This window comes from Gymnogyps californianus, chromosome 18, assembly GCF_018139145.2.
Source record: "Gymnogyps californianus isolate 813 chromosome 18, ASM1813914v2, whole genome shotgun sequence".
In the NCBI taxonomy this organism is placed as follows: domain Eukaryota; kingdom Metazoa; phylum Chordata; class Aves; order Accipitriformes; family Cathartidae; genus Gymnogyps; species Gymnogyps californianus.
This window is the reverse complement of record NC_059488.1, coordinates 9,614,954-9,636,040: the sequence shown is the minus strand read 5'-3', so window position 1 is coordinate 9,636,040 and position 21,087 is coordinate 9,614,954. Positions and strand designations below refer to the sequence as shown.

Sequence of the window (21,087 nt, the reverse complement as noted above, 5' to 3'; positions counted from 1 at the left end):
TAGGAAACTGCTGTGCCTTCTTCATGGGGCTGAGACTGGCTGTTGGGAGCAGCCTTTCTTCTCACTGCAGCCCGGGAAGTACAGGGAGATATTTTCCTCCAGCTGTTTTTCTCCCTCCTGTGTGTACCTCAGGGGCTGCCCCTGTTGCACTAGCTCATGCTGAGCAACATCGTACTCCAGTCCCCATCAGCACCTAACGAGTGGTTTGAGGGAAGGGTGCTGTTGGCTTGGAAACCAAAGGAGATATCTAAGGGCAAATTGCAGCTAGGCCTAGCAAGGCTTTTCTGCTCTTAATTTGTATCAGTTTAGATTTTAATAAATGCAAGCCATGAATTTAATTAAGCTGCTGAAAGAGCTGTTGATCAGGAATAAATGTTGCTTGTAGAACATAATAACTTTCTGTAAAGCTTTACAGAGGGGTGAGATGACACCATCCCTGCCCCAATTCAAATGCAATTCAGCTTCTAGTTCAGAGTATAATCAGTTTCCTTGCAGTGGAAGGTACTCAGTGCCTTGGAAAGTCAGCCTTGTCACAGCTCTTCTGATTTTTAAATGCTGGAGGACAGCAGCCAGCAGTGCTTTGGGAAAAGGGGCTTGAAAAGGGGCAGGAAAACTGTGCAGTATTTGGGACCAGGAGCAGGTATGGCAAAGTGGAGGGTGAGAGGTGGGGAAGCATGGGGAGCCGGGGGACGTGAGAGGAGAGGCAGGACTGAGGTGCAGGCAGGGGCAGAGGTCTGGGGAGCAGCTGCAGTGCAGACGGTGAGATGGAGTGCACGCATGTGCGTGTTTGTTCTGTGCCACAGCCTGCACATTAGTTTGTTGATCAACCACATCCCTTCACAGCCTGACCTACAGCTCTCCATTTGCCTCTTTATTCAGCTGTTGAAGTATGTGCGTAACTCCTTTTGCACTTTAGCTAAAGAGATGTGTACTGACCAGGCTGGAGTAGGAGTTAGAGGAGGATGTGACATTACTCCCGCTTTTCCAAAGGCCCTTCCTGATCCTGAATTGCAAAAGAGGGAGAGATTTCCTGCTTCATCCAGCCCTGATAGGCATGTGCACCACTACCTTGCTGGGTGGGAGCTTTGCAAACTAAGAAATTAATCTCCCAGAAAAGTTGCTGTGTAACAGAAACCTGGCAATGGCCAGCCTGTATTCTCACTAATCTGTGTCTGCTGCAGCGCCTTGCTATTGCTAAGGAGTTTGGGGACAAGGCAGCCGAGCGGAGAGCGTACAGCAACCTGGGCAATGCGCACATCTTCCTTGGGAGGTTTGACATCTCTGCTGAGTACTACAAGTAAGTGCCAGGGGCTAAGGCAGAGTCAGGGCACATGTTCCCCGGAAATCTTGACCTATTGCAGTGAATTCGTAGGCTCAGGGGGATGTGACAAGGGACCTGGAGGCCAATTGCATGTGTGGTGCTCAGCAGTGGCGAGTAACACAGCCACCTGAGAGCCTGCAGTGTGTTACAGGCATCAGCTTCAACGCAGCGCACACCAAAGTGGTGACTTGCCTGTCGCCTCGCAGAGGTGCCCTGCAGTGACCAGGTCTCTTCATTCCCACCTGTTCCATGCAGGAAAACACTCCAGCTCTCCAGACAACTCAAAGACCAAGCAGTAGAAGCCCAGGCTTGCTACAGTCTTGGAAACACATACACGCTGCTTCAAGACTATGAAAGAGCAATCGAGTACCATCTCAAACACCTGGTGATAGCCCAGGAGCTGGGAGACAGGTAAAGGACTGCCTCAGGAGATGGTGTCTCTGCTCTGGTGCATTCAGAGCACTGACCCTTCCCTGTTGACTTCTTGTTCTCTGCTGCTGGGGTTAAACAGCAGTGACATGTATTCTTGAAAGTCTTTAGAAACCTCTTGGAACCCAGGCCTTAGTCCAGTCATCTGTCAAAAACATAACATGATTGACACCTTTGTCATGTCATTCAAACCTGGAGATTGTGCCCTTAATGCTATGTCTGCGTGGGCTGAGTGAGATTTCTAATAAGAGGTGCTTCAAGAAAATGCATTGTATTCAGTGCTTTGCTATGTGGCTGCTGCTGTTTTATCCCAGAAGGGCCCCTCTAAAGCCCCCTCAAGTTCACAAAAATTCTGTCTTCCTTAGAAACTGTGTGGTTAGGCCATACATACGTGCCACTCTGTCCTGTTGCTCTGATATGATGCTGGAAACTTCCATGTAGAAACAAATGATGTTACATAGAGCATGTGGAGATGATACATTTTGCTTCTTGGCCTCATTCCTTCTTTAGGAGGCTTGGCCTCATTTTTTATTTTTTTTTAATGTTTTTTTTTTGAGAGGTTGGTTCCTTCCTCCTGGATACTCTCTCTATGATCCACGAGCTGCCTTGCAGCTGAAGTGACTTTGCAGCCACCTTGTTCAGCGTTACTGCTGATGGCTCCTGGGAAGCTGGGTGTCCTCCACTAGATGGAGCAGAGACATTAGAATGGGAGATGTGTGGCACTACCCGGGCAGTATCTGCTCAGAGAAGGTATAATCCCACCCAAGGGTGAATCATGCTGTGGGGGTGCAGGCCTGTGGGCTCCTGCATTTCTGGGAACACACCCTATGAGCAGAAGGTATTGAACAGGGTGACAAGAAAAATGTTTAAATGCTGATCAACCCGCCCAAACCTCTGAAAAGGGAGTTGCAGTCATGCTGAACCTCCCCCTGCGCCCCCATGTGCTTTTTTTATCCCATCACCCCCCACATCTGCTCGTTTGCAGAGCTGAGCAGGCGCTGAGGAGCGGTAGGTCTCTGCCTGCTTGTGCAAACAGGTGCCGAAACCTGCTCCAAGGCACCTGGGTGTCTGGCTGGGGCTGGGGGTGAGGGCTGCCCGGGGCAGGTTTCACATTCACCTGCTTTCTCTGGCTTCTGAAAACAAGAAGCAGCGCCCTGGAGGCCTTGTGAAAATAGGTCAATGTTTGCTTGGCTGTTGCATGCAGTTTCAGTTTGTGCATGCATCCCGGGTGACACGGTGCTGGTATTTAGCAGGAGAACGTTGCATGCCCGCAATATTTCCTCCTTGCCATATTCTTGTTAATCTAGCTCTGGGCTGTTGTTGAACAAAAGGGCTGGATGTTACATGCCCTCTTGATGCATTGTGCATCTCTGGAGAGGAAGCCTTGCTGTGCGAGGTAGAAGCTGGACAGCAGCTCTGGCTTCTTCTCTCAGGCTGGTGCTCACAAACGAAGCTACACCATTCAAGGCCCTTGTTACACTGTGGGTGCAGGTCCATTTCTGAGGCTATTGCTCATCCCCTGATATTACTGACCCTCAGCACAAGAAGAGTTTAAGATGTACAGTGCATTTCATTTTCCTTTGCAGAACCTTTCTGTAGGTGAAAGCATAGCTAGGAGGCCTGGCTGTCGGTGCTCTCACGAAGGAGGCCCTGAAAGGGCTGCTGTGCTACTGGGTTTTGCCCAGCATTTCTGTGGTTGACAGTTTCCTGTTTTGCAGGGTGGGAGAAGGAAGAGCCTGCTGGAGTCTCGGAAATGCCTATGTCTCCCTGGGGAGCCATGAGCAAGCTTTGCACTTTGCAAGGAAACATCTTGAAATCTCCCAAGAGGTAAGAGAAGCTGGTTCAGATCAGAGGGAATCAGTCCTCCCTGTTAAGAGGAAGACTTTTTTTTATGCCAGTAAGTTATATGAATGTAGTTCTTCTCTTGCTATGACTGCTCTGGAAAGCCCTTGTCTATGTGCTGTTTCAGTGGTGTCTTTTGGAACCGAGAGCTTGGCTGGAAAATATTCTTTTTATGGGAGGCTCCCAGCCTTCCCCTTAATTACAGCTAATACATTTGCTGTACATTGCTCTTAACTGATATTTCTAGGTGAGAAAGGGCCTGGGGACTAGTTGTCCAGTCTGCTGGCTGAGGCGTTGTGCACCCAGCTGGTGTGAAGGAACTCTTGGTGTCCAGTCTGTTAGTAAGACCCGCCTTTCCTGAGCACAAGGCTGTGAGATTCTGACTGAGATGGACCTCGTGATTCTAGCTGTGGTCTGGCTCGATCTGCTGGCAAGTTAAGTATCTGGAGTAAACAAGGCCAGCTTCTACCTGGTGACTGGGTGCTCTAAACCTGCTGTATTTTGCACTGCAACAGAGTGTACGTGTGACAAGTTATTTCCTCTCAGTGGAGCTGGCAGGGGGTCCCAGCTGTGAGGTGGTAAACCCTAGCATTGGCCTAACGCAATTGATTGCTGACGCTGGATGAGCACAGCCTGAAGCTAGCCCTGTACTGCTGCCGTACCATTTGGGGTTTCATGCGTGCAGCTACTCCGGTTTTCACAGATGTGCTTACCCAGCTAGCTGCAGCTTTCCTGGTGCAAGAACATATGGCATTTTTAGGTGGCTCAGAAGTACAGAAAGCAGGGATTCCATTGTTTGCTCTTTCCAGCGTGTTATGAGGAAATCGGCCGTGGCCTCTTTAGTCTTCCACAGATGAAGAAATTGCCCTATTGAAGCACTAATTGAAATCACCATATGTAAGTGCTTTGTGTGTTCTCCTGCCTGTCTATTAGGTTGGCTAAATCTTGGGGTAGGGCGACATACCAGCCTAATTATGTATTTAATTATACTCATCAGACACGCAGAAGAAATACTGTTCTTTGGCCCTATACATTTTAGGACAAATTAACTTTTCCAGCTTTAGTCTGCTAGAACTGTTGCAGCGCGGGGCTGATTACTCCGAGCCAGATGGCAGCTCGTCAATGTGCAGGGCAGATGAGGGGTGATGGGAGGACGGGAGCGGTAGTGGTCCTGGTAGCTTCTAGGGGTGGAGGGGAAACCCAATGGGGTGGGCGTTCACAGTGTTCTCATTCTGGGGTGATGGCTGGGATTACAGGGCATGTCAGGAGTAGGTTACTCATGGCAGGTCGCTGATAAACTCCCCCGCATCATTAATTATGGAGCAGTGCAGAGACTGTCCATTTGTGAGGAGGTAGTGATTCTGTTATAAAGCTGATGTTTTATTTTTAGCCTTGGGAACCAAGTGAGCTGCTTGTGCTGTTGTGGCAAGCACCACCATTTTGCCCAGGAGAAACCTAGTGAAGTTAAACCTTTGCACACTGATGTTTGTAACTCACTTCCCATCACCCTTCTTCCCCTTCTTCTCCAACAAAAATCCAAAGGAGACGTTTGAATCCAAATGAAATCTTGGATGCAGCACATTGGAAGCTGCTGCAGGGTGATCAGAGGTTACTGAAAAATTTCCTCTGAAACAGCTGGAGTGAAGGATGTGTACCTAAAAAACCTTGGAAGCTGCCCTAGCTCTCAGACACTGCTCTGGAATACCTTTCCCATCCCTGCGTGTGGCGGGGGGCTCCTGGGAAACCGAGACATCTGAGCTGAGGGCAGAAAGCAGGGCTCTGCTATGGTGTGTGTGGTAAGTCCTGCCTAGGATCGTTGTCCTGCCAGTGTGTTCCTCTGGCGCTAATAGCGCCTTGGAGATGATCTGGAATGAGTGGAAGTCAGGGAAGCATTTAACAGAGCATCAAGGACTGCGAGACCTAATCGGGACATAGTAATTTCTCTGGAGATGATGTCAACAGCAAATCGCTTGTAACTGGCAGGGGATGTATGCCTGATGATAAGCCGTTTGATCTGCCTCCCTTTACTAGTGCTTGGGGCTTCGTGATAAATAATGTGGGGATTTATGATTTTGTTCTAGGGTGGCTCACACTGCAGTCTATCTTGAAGGACCACAAAAGAGCTGTTGCAAGGCATTTAATAGGGAGTCAGGCCTCTCCAAGGGAACAGCCAAGGTCTTCCTCTGTAACAGAAGCTGCTGTTCCTCTGAAGATTAGAGGCTCTTGCTGAGTGATATCTCTGTGTTCACTGGTGATGTGCAGCACAGTAATTTTCTTGTTTGGCTAAACTTTGAGGAAGGTTCAGCAGCACGTCCTATGACTCCCCATTTTAAGTAGCAGGAGCTGTTGGACAGATCTCTTCCTGAACACGTAACATCGGCTTCCTTGGCCTCAGGCCAGTGAGAGATGGGAATTTGGAAAAATTTGGACTCCAAAAGATTTTGGAGTCTTGTGTGGGTAGATCACTAGGAACAACTCAAAGCTATGTGGATCTGAGCCAGGAAGGAAGGGCTTTTGGAGCATCCAAGCCCTGAGTGTGACACTGCCCACGTGGCTGATAGTAGTGTGGCTGTCTGGTGCTCAGTAACTATGGAGATACTTGAGGAACGGGGCTGAGAGTTTCAGGGCTCCCTGCCAAGCTATACGTGGCTACAGGACGGACCAGACGTGCACGTTTACCTCTGTCCCAGTTCTGTAGCAGTGGGTGAGCTGTTCCCCCTCAGTTCCTGGTACCAAACTCCACAGAACCACGTCTTGAGGTGCAGCTGGTGCACAGCATGCAGGGACCCTCTCCCAAATTATCACTGAGGAATAGTTTTGGAGAGTTGCTTTGGTGTTGAAAACTGGGCTGTATGGTCTCTCAGGGTGTCTCCAAGCTCTCTTTTGGCTGGCTGTGTGTTTGCTTTGATATGGGACTGGCAGACCCTTTGCTAGGGGCTGTTTGCTTAGAGCGTGTTGCCTTTTAACCTCCTGCCCTGTTGGTTTTCACCCTGTAGATCGGGGACCGGAACGGTGAGCTGACAGCCCAGGTGAACATGGCCCAGCTCAAGTCAGCCCTCGGCTTGGGCCCTGGGGATGAGGACATGGGTGCCGCTCATCACTACTCTGGCTATGAAGCACAAGGTGAGTTTCTGGGCTTTTGCTGGCACTGAAGGGCCTTATGAAAGACGTGGTATGGAGCGTGGGGAGAGGAGGTGTTTGCAGGTGGGCAATGTGGGAGGAAATACAAATGCCAGAGCAAGATGAGGCTATCGAGTGCCTTTATCAGAAAGGAGACTGCAGTGTGTTTGCTCTGTGATTTCCATAAGCTGGAAGGGCAGGGAAGGATCTGCCCCAAAAAGGGCACAGAATGAGTTAATGGAATTAATCTGCATTGGGAATGAAATTCCACTAGCCAGGCAGCAAATCAGCTTTTGTCTCTTTTAAAGCTCTGCAGGGCCCTTTTAACTGATTTGACTGATAAAGCAAGCTTTCAAAAGGTGACTGGCAGGGATTTTTGGCTGCTCTGGTTCTGATTAGCACCCGAGGAACAAGCCTACAGCATGGACTGAAGGCAAGTTGTGAGCGTCAGCACGCTGGGTGCTGTCTCACCCCTGGAACACCTGCAGTGATGCCCAACTTGGAAACAAAGATGCGGCAAGACTTGGTCACAGCAGACAAGATGGCTTTACTTTCCGCACTGGGCCCTGGGTCGTTCTGCCTCCGCTCCCCGGGGAGCCGGAGAGCACAGCTGAGTCCTCGCCACAGCGCGCTGTCAGCCTGCCAGCCTGACGTGTGTCCCCAGCTCGGGGACCGTCTGCCTGTCCTGGAACTGCCCACTGCAGACATTTGTGGGTGCCTGGCATGGGGCACTTCCAACTGGTTGCTCTGTTCCTGTGGACAGATTTATTAATTCACACAGACGAAACTGCATCCCGGGAGGTGCCGACGGATTAAATATGACCTTGTTAGCGCAAATGCGTTTTCTCAGGCGGTATGTTCTCTTTCCTGTTGGTAGAACTGACGTAGAGAAGATGATGCTCGGGTTGAGGCACGGTGTTCTGGGAGGGAGAAAGGCTGTCTGTGCGTCTTTGCTCTCTGTATTGATCTTGAAGGCGTAGCCTGCTACGTCAGTGCTAAAGCTTTTCCTGAGAAGTCGAGCTGTGGGCAAGGGAGCCAGCGTGCCCTGCCGTGCCCCATCAGGAGCTGCACTGGAGCTGAGCTGTTTCCTCAAAGGCTGCAATGGCTGCCCCAGCCTCCCTTTGCACGTCAGGTCCATCTTTATAACTGCTGGGAAACCTATTAGCTAGGGCCTTCTGTTCATTCCTGGCCTCTCGTTAGGGGCTTCCTTTTGGCAAATTATTTTGCTCTGAAAGGGGAACAGGAAACTAACCTGGATGTTGCTGCTGCTCCTGGGACAGAGTGAAGCGTGGAGGAAACGAGCTGATGGGGTTCCAGGTCCCTCAGGCTGGGGAATGGAGGGGTGCAGGAGGAGGGCAGTGCCAAGGACTGCATGGGCATGAGAGCACTGCATGCTGAGACACGTTTGACTGGATGTGTGAGCATATTGTGTGGAAGAGCTGCAGCGGAAGGGGTCGGGCCAGATTTATCTGGGAGAGGGGCTCTGCAGCTCTGACCATATTGCGCAACCAGGAGTGCACAGCATTTTCTTAGCTGGAAATAATTGAAAAAATAGAGCAAGGGGTTCTCTGCTCTCATAACACACTCCCAATTGAATCTGGGCTTGAATGCAACCTGCTATGGACTGGTCTGGTGTCCCGCTGCAGGCAGGACAGTGTACCTTGGGGGTCAGGGAGGGTCCTGGTCCGAGCAGAGCCCTTCTTGGGGAGAGCTGAGCCTGGTGTGTGGCAGTGTCCCCCACATGAGTGGTGACGCAGCCTCACCGCCTCCCTAGCACAGCCCCGCCGACCACGTCTCATAGCATGAGACTCGGAGACCGCGTAGCACTGAAGGGTTGGAATTTTTGCTTAAGGCATGTGGCAAGGCTGGTCAGTCACTGGGCTTAACTCTGAAGGTGAGGCAGGGCAAGGCAGAGCCAGCGTGTGGCCCGTGGGCTGCTTCACTGCCCTCCGCTGATCCAGATGTGCCTGTGCTGTGTTAACATCTGGAGCCAGTAGTGTTTTTTCTCTCATCTGACAGAGCCAGAGCCATGCCGATCTGTGTGTGTGATTGCTGGAGGGTGGGAAGAGGGGCTGAGAGGCTGTAGTCAGAGGCAGTGTTCGCTGGAGGTTGCAGTGACCTCGGTAATCTGTGGTGCTCACATTCCCAAGGCTGGGGCTGTTGTCAGCAGGACAAAGTGTTCTCTGGAGGAAAACCAGCAAATGACTGGGGCTTGCAGTGTGGGAGAGGGAGGGACCACAGGGCCCGGGGCAGGTTCCCTTGCAGAGCAGGGCTTCCCCGGTCAGTGGGACGTGGGGGACTCTGCCCCTCGCTGGGTCCTGGGAACCTGCTGGGGAGGTAAAAATCAGCTGCCCCTATGTTTCATGGGCTGGGGCTGTGCAGCAGCATCTTGCTGGAGAAAGGGAGTGTGAGCATTGCAGTGCTTAGCCATGTGCGTGCTCATACACATGCATCTCACGTGGGAAAGGTACTGTCCCTGTTGCATAGAGATTTGGAGAGAGGATGGGTCTGCAGGACAGCCTGTGGAGAGGAGCCTGGCTCCCTTAATATCTCCTTAGCTTTTATTCTGGCTTCAGCTCTCTTATTCTGAACTTCAGTGGAGGGTAAGAGAGGCCACCAATGTGTCTCTGAGCCCTTGAAAAGAAGGGAGATTTATTTAATGGCTGCCAGGAATTTTGGTACCTCCTGTGCACCTATTAAATGATTAGAAAAGCGTAATTATTTATATTATTAATAGCAGCAATTTACAGCAAGAGGAACATCTGTTTCTGTAATAGGAAGCAGGTGAGAGAGTTAAGATTCAAGTTGACTTCTGAACCAGCCGTGCCTTTTGATGTCAACAAATCTCGTGGTGAGGAGAGCTTTCAGGTTTTTTTCCCTTCAGATTCTTTTCCCTGCTTAAGGTTATAAAATGGCTGCATATTCATAAGGATGCTAAAATCATCTAAGGCAGGCATGTTTTAAACCACATTAATTTCATCAAGCGGGTACAATAAAGTTTCATAGCAAACTTGAGTTCTGGGAAAATCTGTACTGTTGGCTGAGAAACCCTGAGCCAGACCATCAGACTATGATGTCCTTCACAGGTTACTTTTGCTTCAACGTCTTGGGCATTGTCCTCTGCCGGGGGCCTGGGGGCGGAAGGAATGTCTGATGTTTTCCTCTGCTGTTTTGGCTCCTCTTGCTGAGCTCTTTGTGATTTTAATTAAAATTCTGAGAGCAATTGGATGTCAGAAGACAAAGCTGGAGGCCAGGGAAGTGGGGCAGTGCTGCAAAAGTCTTGTGAAAGCAACGACCTCGTCAAGAAATGCAAACACAGAGAGCTTAAAGCAACAAACTGAAAGAAGCTAGAGAGTAGCTAAAACATGAAGCAAATAAACAGAGGTTTTGTCTGTTTCTCCAAACAACCAAAAATGTGGCCCTGAAAAACGGTCATGCCCTCTTTCACACACCGCAAGTTAAGAATTGAGTAGTGGTAGGCTTTTGCCTTTGGAGAGAAGTAAGGGAACTTGCTGTGGCTATAAGGGAGTTGTTTTGTAGGGGTGAAGGCAACCGTGAACAAGAAGCAGCGCTGCCTGGTGCTGGGAGATGTCCCAGGCTGCAAACAGCCCGCTCTGCCCTCAGCACCGCTGCTGGACATGGGGTGGGAGCGCTGGCTGCCTGTGCCACCCTCGCTGGCTGCCCTTTTCCAGATCAGTTGCTTTGAGCTGAGGCTTCAGCATCTGCTCAGCAAGGAGTCGGCTGTGCGTAGTGCTCTGCGGGTAGCAGTGAATCAGGAGCACTGAGCTGAGCCCTTCCTAGACCGAGCCTGGTGGCAGTGCCTGCCTGGGCTGTCCCTGGGTGGGTAACTCAGATCTCCAGTGTACACTAAACAGAGTGCTGCCTTGCAGCGTTCCCCTCTTCAATTTCTCCTTGCCAGCTCTCCCCTCTGGAGGCTGGCACCGGCCAGGGCAGCCTGCCAGCTGGGAGGGGAGCGCAGAGAAGGGGATCACCCACCACCAACGGGGTTGAGGTGCTGGACAGAAGGCAGAGAGCAGCCCAGGCCAGCCTCAGTGCCTCTCCAAAGTGAAAACTGACTCTGGGCTGCTTTTCTTTTGCTGTCAGCAGCACGTCAGCCTCAGTCGTCATCTCTGATGGCAGTGGTAGTGTTAGGAGACACTGAGCAACACCTCTCCTGGCAGCTGGGTGTAGGTGGGGAGGGATGCAGGTGTTCCAGAAGGCGTTGGCATGTAGATGCTTTCAGAGCATTGTAAGCTGGTTCCTGGCATGGTTTCTGTGCTGTTTGCAGTACGCAGACACTGCTTCCCAGCTGTGTTCAACAAGCTCTGAGGGCAGGAAAGGACTCAGCCGTGAGCCTGACTTCCCCTGCTCTCTGCACGTCTTCTGCTGAAAAAGGGTAGGCACAAGGCTACTCCGCTTGTTTGGTGTTCAGGAGCCTGCGTGCTGGGTACTGCTCATCCCTGCGTGAGAGGCAGCCGTGCTTCAGGTTGTATTCTCAAGGGGTGCAGTGGGCAGCTGAGCCTGGGTGGGCATGAAATCCCACTCCTTCCTGAGCAGTGATCAGCTCTGTGCGGCTTTGAATGTGGGTCTTTGCATCCTCAATGCAGTTTTGAGCTTGCCTTCTTCACAGGAATCTTTGAACCCTTGGATCAATTAGACAGGGATAGAAGAAATCTGCTTTTATGTTTCCCAGCCTGTTTGTTTTTGTTTGTTTGTTTGCTTTAAATATCTTTGAAGTATCTAAGAAGTGTTTAGGGCTGCTGAAATATGTTAGATTGACCAGCCCTCTATTGACGCAAAGCAGGGAGGCGGCAGTGCTGCTAACCCATGCCAGCCTGTGCCTCGGGCTGGGATGCTGCCCAGGGACAGGGATGTTCCTTCTCCGTGGTTTGCTCAACCCTCCTGCAAAGGACTGTGCTGGGTGACAGCCGAGAGATGTGGCCCTCTGAGACCAGCATCTTTCTGACAGTGGGACAGCCCTGCTCACTGAGGCTGTGATTTCAGTGTCTAGGTAGCATTTGCCTTCCACTCAGCAGAGAAGTACAGGGGTTGCATCGCTAACAGCTTCAGCATGGAACCTGTCCTGTTCTTACTGGTCAGAGTAAGCATAGCAATTGAAATTGCTTAATGTTGAGTATCCTCAACTATATTTGATTTTTCCCAAGAGCAGATGGGTTGCAGCTCAGCCTTTTTTCATTCTGAAAATGAAAACCCGAGGCTGTGCTGGTTAATTGTACCTGCTTATGCAGGGTTTTGGTGGATGAGGTTGTTGACTGAAGCAGAGTAGCTTTTGGCCAAGTGGAAGGCAGAACGCAAGGTGGTCTTGTTGCTTTATTGTGCTCCAACAGATGCTCAGTGGAGCCTTAGCCTCCGAGCTCAGAGGAGTGCTAGCGCAAATGTTCCCACGTGCCTCCCAGTAAGGCACCTGCAGGAAGGTGTCCAAAAAGGCCTGAGTCTGTGGTGGTCCTTGCGGTGATGCTTAAGGGAGCAGGGCCAGAAGGACAGGAGTGCTGCTTGCATGGGGGGCTTCTTGGGTGAAGATTTAGGACTTCTAAAGGATGCCTCTTCATTATCTTCATAATGAGTTTTTTCTAAATCTAAGTAACGTCTGCTGTTACAGCTGTTAAATCATTCCAACAGCACTGATGGGGGGGATGAACCTCTGAGTCATTTGGATTTAAACAGAGTAATTTAGCACTCAGTTCAGACTGCCCCAGTATTGGCTTTATGAAGTTTTAAAATATTCTTCTCAAAGCATTAAGAAGTATTTAATGTTCTTCTCTCATCTTGCTCTACACACGAGCCTCCCTCCCAGCGTCAATGTAAAGTACAGCAAGATTTCTCTGCTCACAGCAGAGGAAATGCTCCAGGACTGGAGGAGAAGACACTGTGCTAATGAAACTCAGGTGCTTGTTTTATCTTGATGCCAGGGGAGACTGCAAGTGCTGGAAAGGAGGATGAGGAAGAGGCCAGTTCTTGAAGCCTATGGCAGAGAAGGTACAACGTGGCTTTTGGCAAAGCCATCCATTAAAACAAGGGACCTCTTGTTGTGGGGAGGTAACTTTCTGGAAATTATCGGTTCCTTACACAAACTCCTGCTCTGAGCTGGGAAGCCTGTGAAGTTCCCTTTGGCTGCTGTTCCAGGCTCCTGCAGCCATCCCAGCTCTGGTGTGTGCTGTCTGGTTCCTGAATGCACTTTCCACAGACAGTTTCCTTTGGTAGCCAATGTGTAGGAAATGCCTATGGTTATGATGATCTTCTGTCTAACAGGACAATATTAGTATTAGGAGCAAGATGCCTCTGCTTACTGTTTTTTCTTGCAGCACAGAGCAAGAAAGGGACCGAGAAGAGAGTTCTCTTTCTCACCCAGCTAGAATTACTTTTTAATCTTTTAAAGCTTTTTGGATGGATGGCCATGGTCTGCTTTGGCACTTCACTGAGTAAGGCAAGGCCAAACCGTCAGCATGAGTCACCATTATCTCTTGACTGACCTCAGGAACCGTACTCCTTCACTCAGCAGCAAGGCTGGCCCCTAGCCTGGCAGGGACAAGCACTCAGACAACAGACCTTTGCTTAGCAAAGAGACCTGGCAGCTTGTAGAGACAGAGCTCATGAATTCAAAGTCCAGTGTGGCCAGCCTTGTTCCAGTAGCTGGAAAGCGCCAGGCAGGCTGCTGCAAGCTGCTGACTGATTCACAACAGCATCCAGGAGGAGGGATCAAGTATATTGCCCCTCTTTTTAGAGGATTTTACTGTTAGTCTTTGATCACTGCAAGGCTCTGACGTGTGTTGCTCTTTCCCGTGCCCTCCCTGAGTCAGTGTTTAGGACACAGCTGCCGTAATTGGGCTTGTCTAGCTGCTGGAAATGTTGCCTGTGTTAATCACTGTGTGTCACTTCCTAGCTCAAACTGAGTTTCTTTTTGATCTCTGCTTGTTCAACACAAGCTGATACTGGAAGATCGGAGGTCATGAGGCTCTGCTATATACTGGCAGAGAAAATGCTGCTCTTAGAAGAAAGTCAGGTGTTCCTGCCAAGCCTTTCATGGCTGTTCTTAAATTAGCCCTGAGGTTACATGCCTCCTCCAAGCCTGCTCCACCCAGTTCAGTTTATCTCCCAGAAAATCCTCCTGTCCCCACAACTGCTAATCTATTAAGCAGACCATTGCCTGGGGGAGGTTATGGTTATAGGAGGCCTCCTCTGACATGGCTCCAAGCTTCCCACAAGCTCCAAGGCTTGTATTTGACTATCTGTTAGGTGTTGCGTGATTGGGTGCTCTGCATTTTCTAGATCCTGCAAATACACACCAAAATACTTCATTCTTTGACCTGAATTGCCAACACTTTATTTGCAAATAAGCCTTATTCCAACCGTGCTCAGAGAAAAGCTAATGCCTGCTGCACGTGTGGGGGAAAACTGGAATCAAAGATGTGCCCAACATCATGGCAGTTAGTGATAGTTTGTAAAGGCTACAAGATGCAAGATCACCTCGTACTCAAAGATTGCAGCTTTCCTGAGCTACACTGGTTTTGCCCCCACTGAGGGAAAGTAACTCCCTTATGCCGTCTCTGTCTCCAAGGAGGACTTTTGCTCCGAGTCTTACCTCTTCCACGTGAATGTGAAGGCTCTTCTGGTATGTGGTCCAGAGTGTCTCCTTATTCCCTCTCCCCATGTGAGAAGCCTCTGTGCTAGCTGCTCACCCTGAATGCAGTCAGCCAAATGTCAAGGGGCTCCTGGGTGCCGTGTAGATGTGCAATATCACTGTTATTTTCAGCCAGTTGTTCAGCTGTCAGACTGGATTCTGGAGGATGCGAAACTCGGGTGACACATACGCAAAGCATCTTCTGCCAAATCAGGCAGACGAGCATCTTGATTCAAAAGTAACTTCTCTTTATTACTGCACATTGTATATACTTTTTTTAAAGGAACAGTTTTGCCACGGAGAAGAAACCTGCAAAATTGTTATTCTGGAGAAGGTTTTTGTAGTGCTCAGGATCTGTCTGGAAGGTTGATATTTGCTCAGCTGTGTGCTGTCTGTGTGCCAATGAATACAGCACGTCAGAGCAAACATGCTGGAGCCCGATCTTCCCAGCAGAAGAGCTTTCATTCCTGTCCTTTTGGCTCCCAGTTCTGACAATGGAGAGCTGAGGATGGAGGGCCTTGCATGGGACCAAAGTGTTCCTGAGGAAGTCTGATGTGACACCACATTGAAAACAACCTCCCCACAGCTTTCCCTGGCCCTTAGCTGTGGGTTGACTTTATTTTCATGTGTACTATCCTTTCTGTTGCAGGCCATACCTGCTCTTGGCTTTTGTCTAGACCGTGCAGCCAGAAAAGCCCTCAAATAACTGATAGGGAGAAGAACGTTGTTTTGCCCATCTAGCCGTATCCTCAGACACAGAAGGGGCCAGAGCTGTCAGGATTCCCCTAGTCCTGTCCTGTCTAAAGGACTGGGGCGTAAGCAGATGGTCCTTCTGATGGACCAACACACAACAGCTTGGTGCCAGCATTTTATGGCACAGTCATCACAAATAACTGATATTATTTGCTTTCTCTATTTAGAGAAAAGTGTTGTTCTATCCCAGTAACAACTGGGAAAACAAATACCAGCATTGATCATGCAAGTGCTAGGAATAATAGAGGTCAAGTGGATTTATAGTGCCAGAACCCGTTATGTGTTTGAAGACTAATTAAAGCCTTAAATGAGATGCTTGTCCTACCGGAGGGTGCTTTTTTTTTTTTTCTCCTTTCTTTTCTTGCTGCTGTGCTTGCTTCCCCCACCTCGCTTTCCTCTTTGAAGAGCTTGCTGTAATAATGGAGCACTACACTAGCTTGACAGAGCTTTCCTGATTAGATGTCAGTAGCGTATGATTTAAGATGCTCTGTGAGCATTCGGGTTCTGGACCATATCTCCACTGTCACTTCTGAGCCTGGTAGGGTTTACAGACCAGTTTTCCACCCCAAACAACCAGCTGGCTGGCTGGCTGGTCTAATTTAATCATATTGAATAATATTTAGAGTTGTCTGCCAAAATCAAGGTTCTGAAATGCTGGGGTCTGTACAAATGTGGGGAGGCACTGTCCTGGGCTTGAAGAACTCGCCCAAAAGACAAATCAGTATCTTGGTTAATACAGGTACAGAGAGAAATGACCTTTTCATGAAAATACAGCAAGTGCTTATGCCAAGATTTGTCGTGTTCTTTGGGGTGCAAAGCTTGTGCTCTGTGGGGTAACAGCTGAGCTGTGCGTGCTGCTCAGCCAGGAGCACTGGAGGCAGAGCGGGGACAATGTTGGCCATAGAACCTTTCCATGTTGGTCTTCTGTGGAGTCCACTGTCAGGTTTAATTCTGCTTCCTCTGGTACAGCCACCCCAGAGCGATACAGCGTGTTCCTGGCCTGCAAATAGAACTGTCGCTTGATCTGCGGGGGGCGGGGGGGGGGGGATGTGTTTTGCTTCGTCTCAAACAGGGATGGAGTAGGCAGCTCTCCAAGCTGCTGGAGATGGGGAGAGCCTAGGAGTTATCAAAGCACATGTCAACTTGATGCGAGCTCCTGGCAGGGCTCCCTGAGTCGCTGCTACACATGTTCTGCTTGATCTTGTCAACTCTGAAATCTCAGGAGCGCCAGTTGGATATGGAGACTGTCCATAGAGGAACAAAACTCTGCCCACATTGTCTACCCTGCCTTGCCCTACTGCAGATTTACATGGGGTGACCCCATCACCATCCTATGATAAACACTTCCTTGTGTTTTCTGTGGCTATATCTCACTGTAGCAAGGTACTGCTAGAGAATTTTTGCTATGTGAGCATTTATCCTCTCATTGCACCCTGAAAACTGAGGACTTGCCTATTGGAGGGCCTCCCCATGGCACAGGAACAGAGTTCTTCCCTCTGGAGACCATATTGATCCTGCCCTTCCAGGCAGTATGGAGCAAGTGACAGATACCAAGGGGATAGGAGAAGAACGAGGGGAAAGACGCTGTGCTTGCTGCATGCACCATGTCAGCACTCTGGTTTAGCCTCTCCATCAGACATGCAGGGCCCAGTGGTGTTCTACACCGATCAGCTTAAAAAGCCCAAGGAAGGTAGGGAGCATGCACTGCTAAACTTCTGGCTGTGAAGAAGAGATTGTAGATAAAGGTTCCTGTATCCACGTCATCCCAGGTAGCACAAGGGTGTGCAGAGGGGCCATCCCCATCTCTGCAGGGTGGGGGTGTGAGATGTAGAAAAAAGATGGGTATCTGATGCGCATATGTTGGGTTAGTGTCCCAAAGACAGAAGAACAGGGAGCATTTGTGAGATGGGGGGATGTGAGGGAGCAGTGGGAAGCAAGGCTGTCTCATATGCATGCAGGCAAGAACACAAGCATCCTCCTCTGCTCTGTTGCAGTAAACTTTCCCCTCCCCGGAGTCCATTGCTCCCTTCCAGGGAGGGAGGTGACTGCTTCATCGAGTTTTAAAATACAGGAATGTGAAAACCGTTACACTCACCTCAGGAACCAAATTGCAAAAGCAAAAAGTAAAAAAAAAAAAACCAAAAAAACCCTTGGTTCATGGGGGTGGTGAGATCATGGGTGGGGGGGAAGAGATTTTGAAAAAAAATATTTTAAAAAGAAACAACAACCCTGAGCCTGAGCACTGAAAAGAACAACATCCGAGGAGCTCCAGGAAAACAAGGCATGAATACAGCCAGTCAGTAGCGTTGCTCAGCTGATGTTCACAAGAAGGTTTCAACTTGCTCTATTAGAGACCTCAGTAAACCTTAAAGACAGAGAAAGCATTTAGAAATGCCCCTGAGGTTTTCCGTTACTCTGCAGTAGGCTTAGTAAACATGCCAATAAATACTGGAGAGAGAGAGGAAAAAACCTTCCAGAGGAACAGACCCAGGTTTTCAGCTGGTCAGTCTTTCGCATCCACGGCTGCTGCTGCTGCTGTTGATCAGCACTGGGGAGAAGGAGGCAGAGTTGAACTGTTGCTGAGTATTAGGCGGTGCTGCAGGTATTTCTGGGAAGAATAACTTGGAGGAGGCTGAAAGTTACGTCTGGAGCCATCTGAGGGAATGTCCTGGTCGGAGACAGAAAGTTAATGGGACTCCTTCTGTCGTGTGCTGCTTGTGAGTATGGAAATGTCTCTGCTCTCCTGGAAGATGAGTATGTGCAGGCTGCTGAGCCTGCCTGCTGTGGAGTAAAGGGGAGAAGCTCCCACACACGCGGTGGGAGTTGCTGCCTGTGTTGATCTGGTTTACGACAGCCCTGACTGATAGGTAGTCTCTTAACTCTTCTAGCTGCTTGTTTTAATGGTGCGGCTCGCTCCACCTGCGGGACAGCTCGCGGTGAGTGGGGATGGCAGAACCATGGGCTTTTGCGAGGCCAGCATTTGGCCCCGGCGCTGCTTGTGTTTTCTTCTGGAAGAAAATAGCTGAGTTGGATGGCTCTGAAGTTGAGTTTGTAACTCCTATCTTCCTCTCTTAGCTCAACTGAATGGTGAAATCCACGTGGTAAGAGGAACACCAGCATCAAAACAACTGAAAAAGACAAATTGTTCTGCATGCCCTAATGGCTGGGGTAGTCTCAGCTGACTACGTGTATTAAATTAACAAAGGGGAAGGCAGGTTTTCTCAGATCAGAGATTAATGGTTTCTGGCCAGCAGTTTAATGCTATTGCAAATGTACAAAAGCACCTGAGGATGGAGGTGTATAATTAACGACTCTTTAGACTGTTGGAAATGATGTGTGTTTATCTAATCAGACACACTTTGCTTCTTTCTTGCTTTCGTGGAAGTGGCCATTAAAAGCTGCCGTGACGCACACTCACTTCCAGATGCTGGCCTCACCTCTTGGGCATTGCTTTGAAACCCAAACGTACCATCTGATTAAGTGTTGGTAGGTGGCTTTTATTCCAGACCCACCTCGTTGCTCCACAAATAAGACTATAGGTTATTCTGAGGGAAGCTGAGAGCCGTGAGCAGCTACAGCAACGTCCAGAAAGTCATCGTGCGTAACTGGGAGCCACTGGGCACAACCCGCCGCTGCCTTCCCCTCGCTGAGCTCCTGCCTGACCGACATGGCAGCAGCCAAAAGCCCTTCGCTCATTTGGCAGCGTGGGAGGAGACCTGGGGCCGGCAGCAGCCGCCCTGCCGCTGCAGAGCCACCTCCTCCATGCTGATGCCCGCAGGTTGCTGGTGGGAGCGTGGTGGAGCGATGGGAGCTGGGTGTGGGGTGTCTTGTGTCTCCCACTGAGCTGGCACAGGACGTCAGCTTTGTTTAAGAGCTCTGGATCCTCTCAGCTGAAAACTGGTATCACTGATGCCCTGGGGGAGCGTAAGCTTGGGTGGCATTTAGCACGTGGAAGGGGAGTCCTGTATGGAGTGAACCGGTGTCTCTGGCAGGGCGGTGGGTTGTGCCTACCCACCGAGAGTGGTGCAGCTCTCTCCATTTTATGGTGGGAGAGCACTCAGGCTTGGTTGCTTCAGCTGTCTTCGTGGCTGAGTGCACATCTAGCCTGTGATAATAGATGTGTTCAGCTACCAAATAACCATATCGTTTCATTGGCATCCAACAGCGTGAGCCTTTCCCAACCTGCTCGCAGGAGGTGCTTAAGACATGTTAGTAAACATAAGACACCTTAGATAAGATATCTTAGTAAACATAAGCAAAGACTGAAATAAAAATGGTGAAATCAAGAGTTCTGCCTGCTTTGTTGAGGGCAGCAAAGTCCTTTTTTCCTGCCTGCTCTAAAGGGACAGCAGCCCCATGTCTGAACCCTCACCGGTGTCAGCAGCAATTGCTGACCTTCTGGGATCAAATCCTGTTGTTACTGAGCTGCTGCCAAGTGAGCAACTGGCTTTGCAGTGCGGAAGAGGGTAGAGTTTGGTAGAAATGATGACTGCTTATCGTTACATGTTTTCCTTGCTCTCTGCGTATTCGCATCAGTATCTGTTCTGCACCTATTCACCAACCCTGATGTCAGTCCCTTCTGGACTCAAAGCCTAGTAATGAAGTCACCTTAAAATGAAGCTGGTGCTAATGTGCTTTTTGGAGTAGAGAGGCAGAAACATGCAGAAATATTTTGCTGATTTGAGTCTTTATGGCTGCAAGAAGTAAATTGCTTTAGGGTAGTGAGGGGCAGTGAAATTAACTTTAGGTCATTCATATCTAAGATGTAATGTATGTGCATGACCCTTAGTGAGGTCCCAGCTGATCTGAGCTTGTCTTGTATCTCATGAAGCTGAGCGAGGTTAAACTTTTCAAAGCAGCGATGTCTTTGGAGTTGATGCAGTTTAGATACAACTGTGGTCGCATCTGGAGCCCTGGCTGAGCTGGGTGTGTGTTAGTGCAGGAATCCCTGCTACCTGGTGGCTTTTTCCATTTAATCACCATATTCTGCTTACAGTCAGTCTTGAATTGGTTTATGAATTTTGTGCCTTCTCTCTCGTTAAGTTTGTCCAGTGAGCAGCTCAGTGGCACCCTGGGTTCGAACAGGGTCCGTGGGGGCTGCTGTAACATAAGCAACCGTGCTGTTAGGTAGTGGTGGGAAACTGGGGAATCTTTAGGTTTGGTGAGTTTGCTGTTGCAGGAACCACACAAAGCTCAGTGGTTTCCGTTCTCAGGGCTCAGCATGGAGGTGGGTTTCAATTCACATGCATTCATTCACCCTCCCCCAGGATTTCCCCTGAAGCTTGGAAGTTGTCATGGGACCTTGAGTCGAAAGCTTTCATTTCTGCCCTGTTTGGTGGTGTTGGGATGTCATGTGGTGCTCAGCTAAACTGAACCTTCAGGAAAGATCAGGGAAGGGGAGCAGGAAGATGAGAGGGCAGAAGTTTTCCCAGACATGGTGAAGGCATCCTCAGGCCATTTTGTAAATCCTGGCTGTTAGTGAGCAAGGTAATAGCAGCTGGAAGCAGGTTGGAGGGAGACGTAGAGGTAAAGAGAGTCTGGAAAGCAGGAGTCAGAGCTGAACTGTGTTTCACCCACTCTGTTATTGCTGAAATACTACAGTAAAATGAATTTTATGAAATCTCAAATAAATAACATGAATGCTGCCAAGTTTTGATTTCTCTGTCAGGTTCAGGGCAAGGTTTCCCTCCCCTTAAGGCTGGGCCTACGATAGAAAATACTTGCTCCTTCACTTAGTTTTCTAGCCCTTCTGACTGTAGAGAAAAGCTCAAAGCTGCATCCCAGATACATTCTTTAAGTTAAGAACACGAAGATAAAGCAGATGTATTAAGCTGTGTTTTTGTTATGATTTCTCTCAATGCCAGTCCCATGACTTCTGTGGTTTAGAGTGGAGTTTGTAACTCCTGAATTCCAGAGACCTCAGTGGAGATCAGGGTCGTAGTGTGACCTGGCTACTGGTTCGATAGCAAAAGCTTCACGCAGC

General features: G+C 49.5%; 1 protein-coding gene across 1 annotated transcript in view; it reads left to right on the top strand.

The window, feature by feature from the left end:
- Positions 1 to 21,087, top strand: part of GPSM1 (G protein signaling modulator 1) — an 84,939-nt gene that overhangs the window by 30,957 nt on the left and 32,895 nt on the right. Inside the window, exons 6-9 of the mRNA XM_050908170.1 lie at positions 1,182 to 1,297; positions 1,577 to 1,732; positions 3,469 to 3,577; positions 6,589 to 6,715. Of these exons, the coding sequence (XP_050764127.1) occupies positions 1,182 to 1,297; positions 1,577 to 1,732; positions 3,469 to 3,577; positions 6,589 to 6,715 (508 nt within the window). The remainder of the gene's footprint in view (positions 1 to 1,181; positions 1,298 to 1,576; positions 1,733 to 3,468; positions 3,578 to 6,588; positions 6,716 to 21,087) is intronic.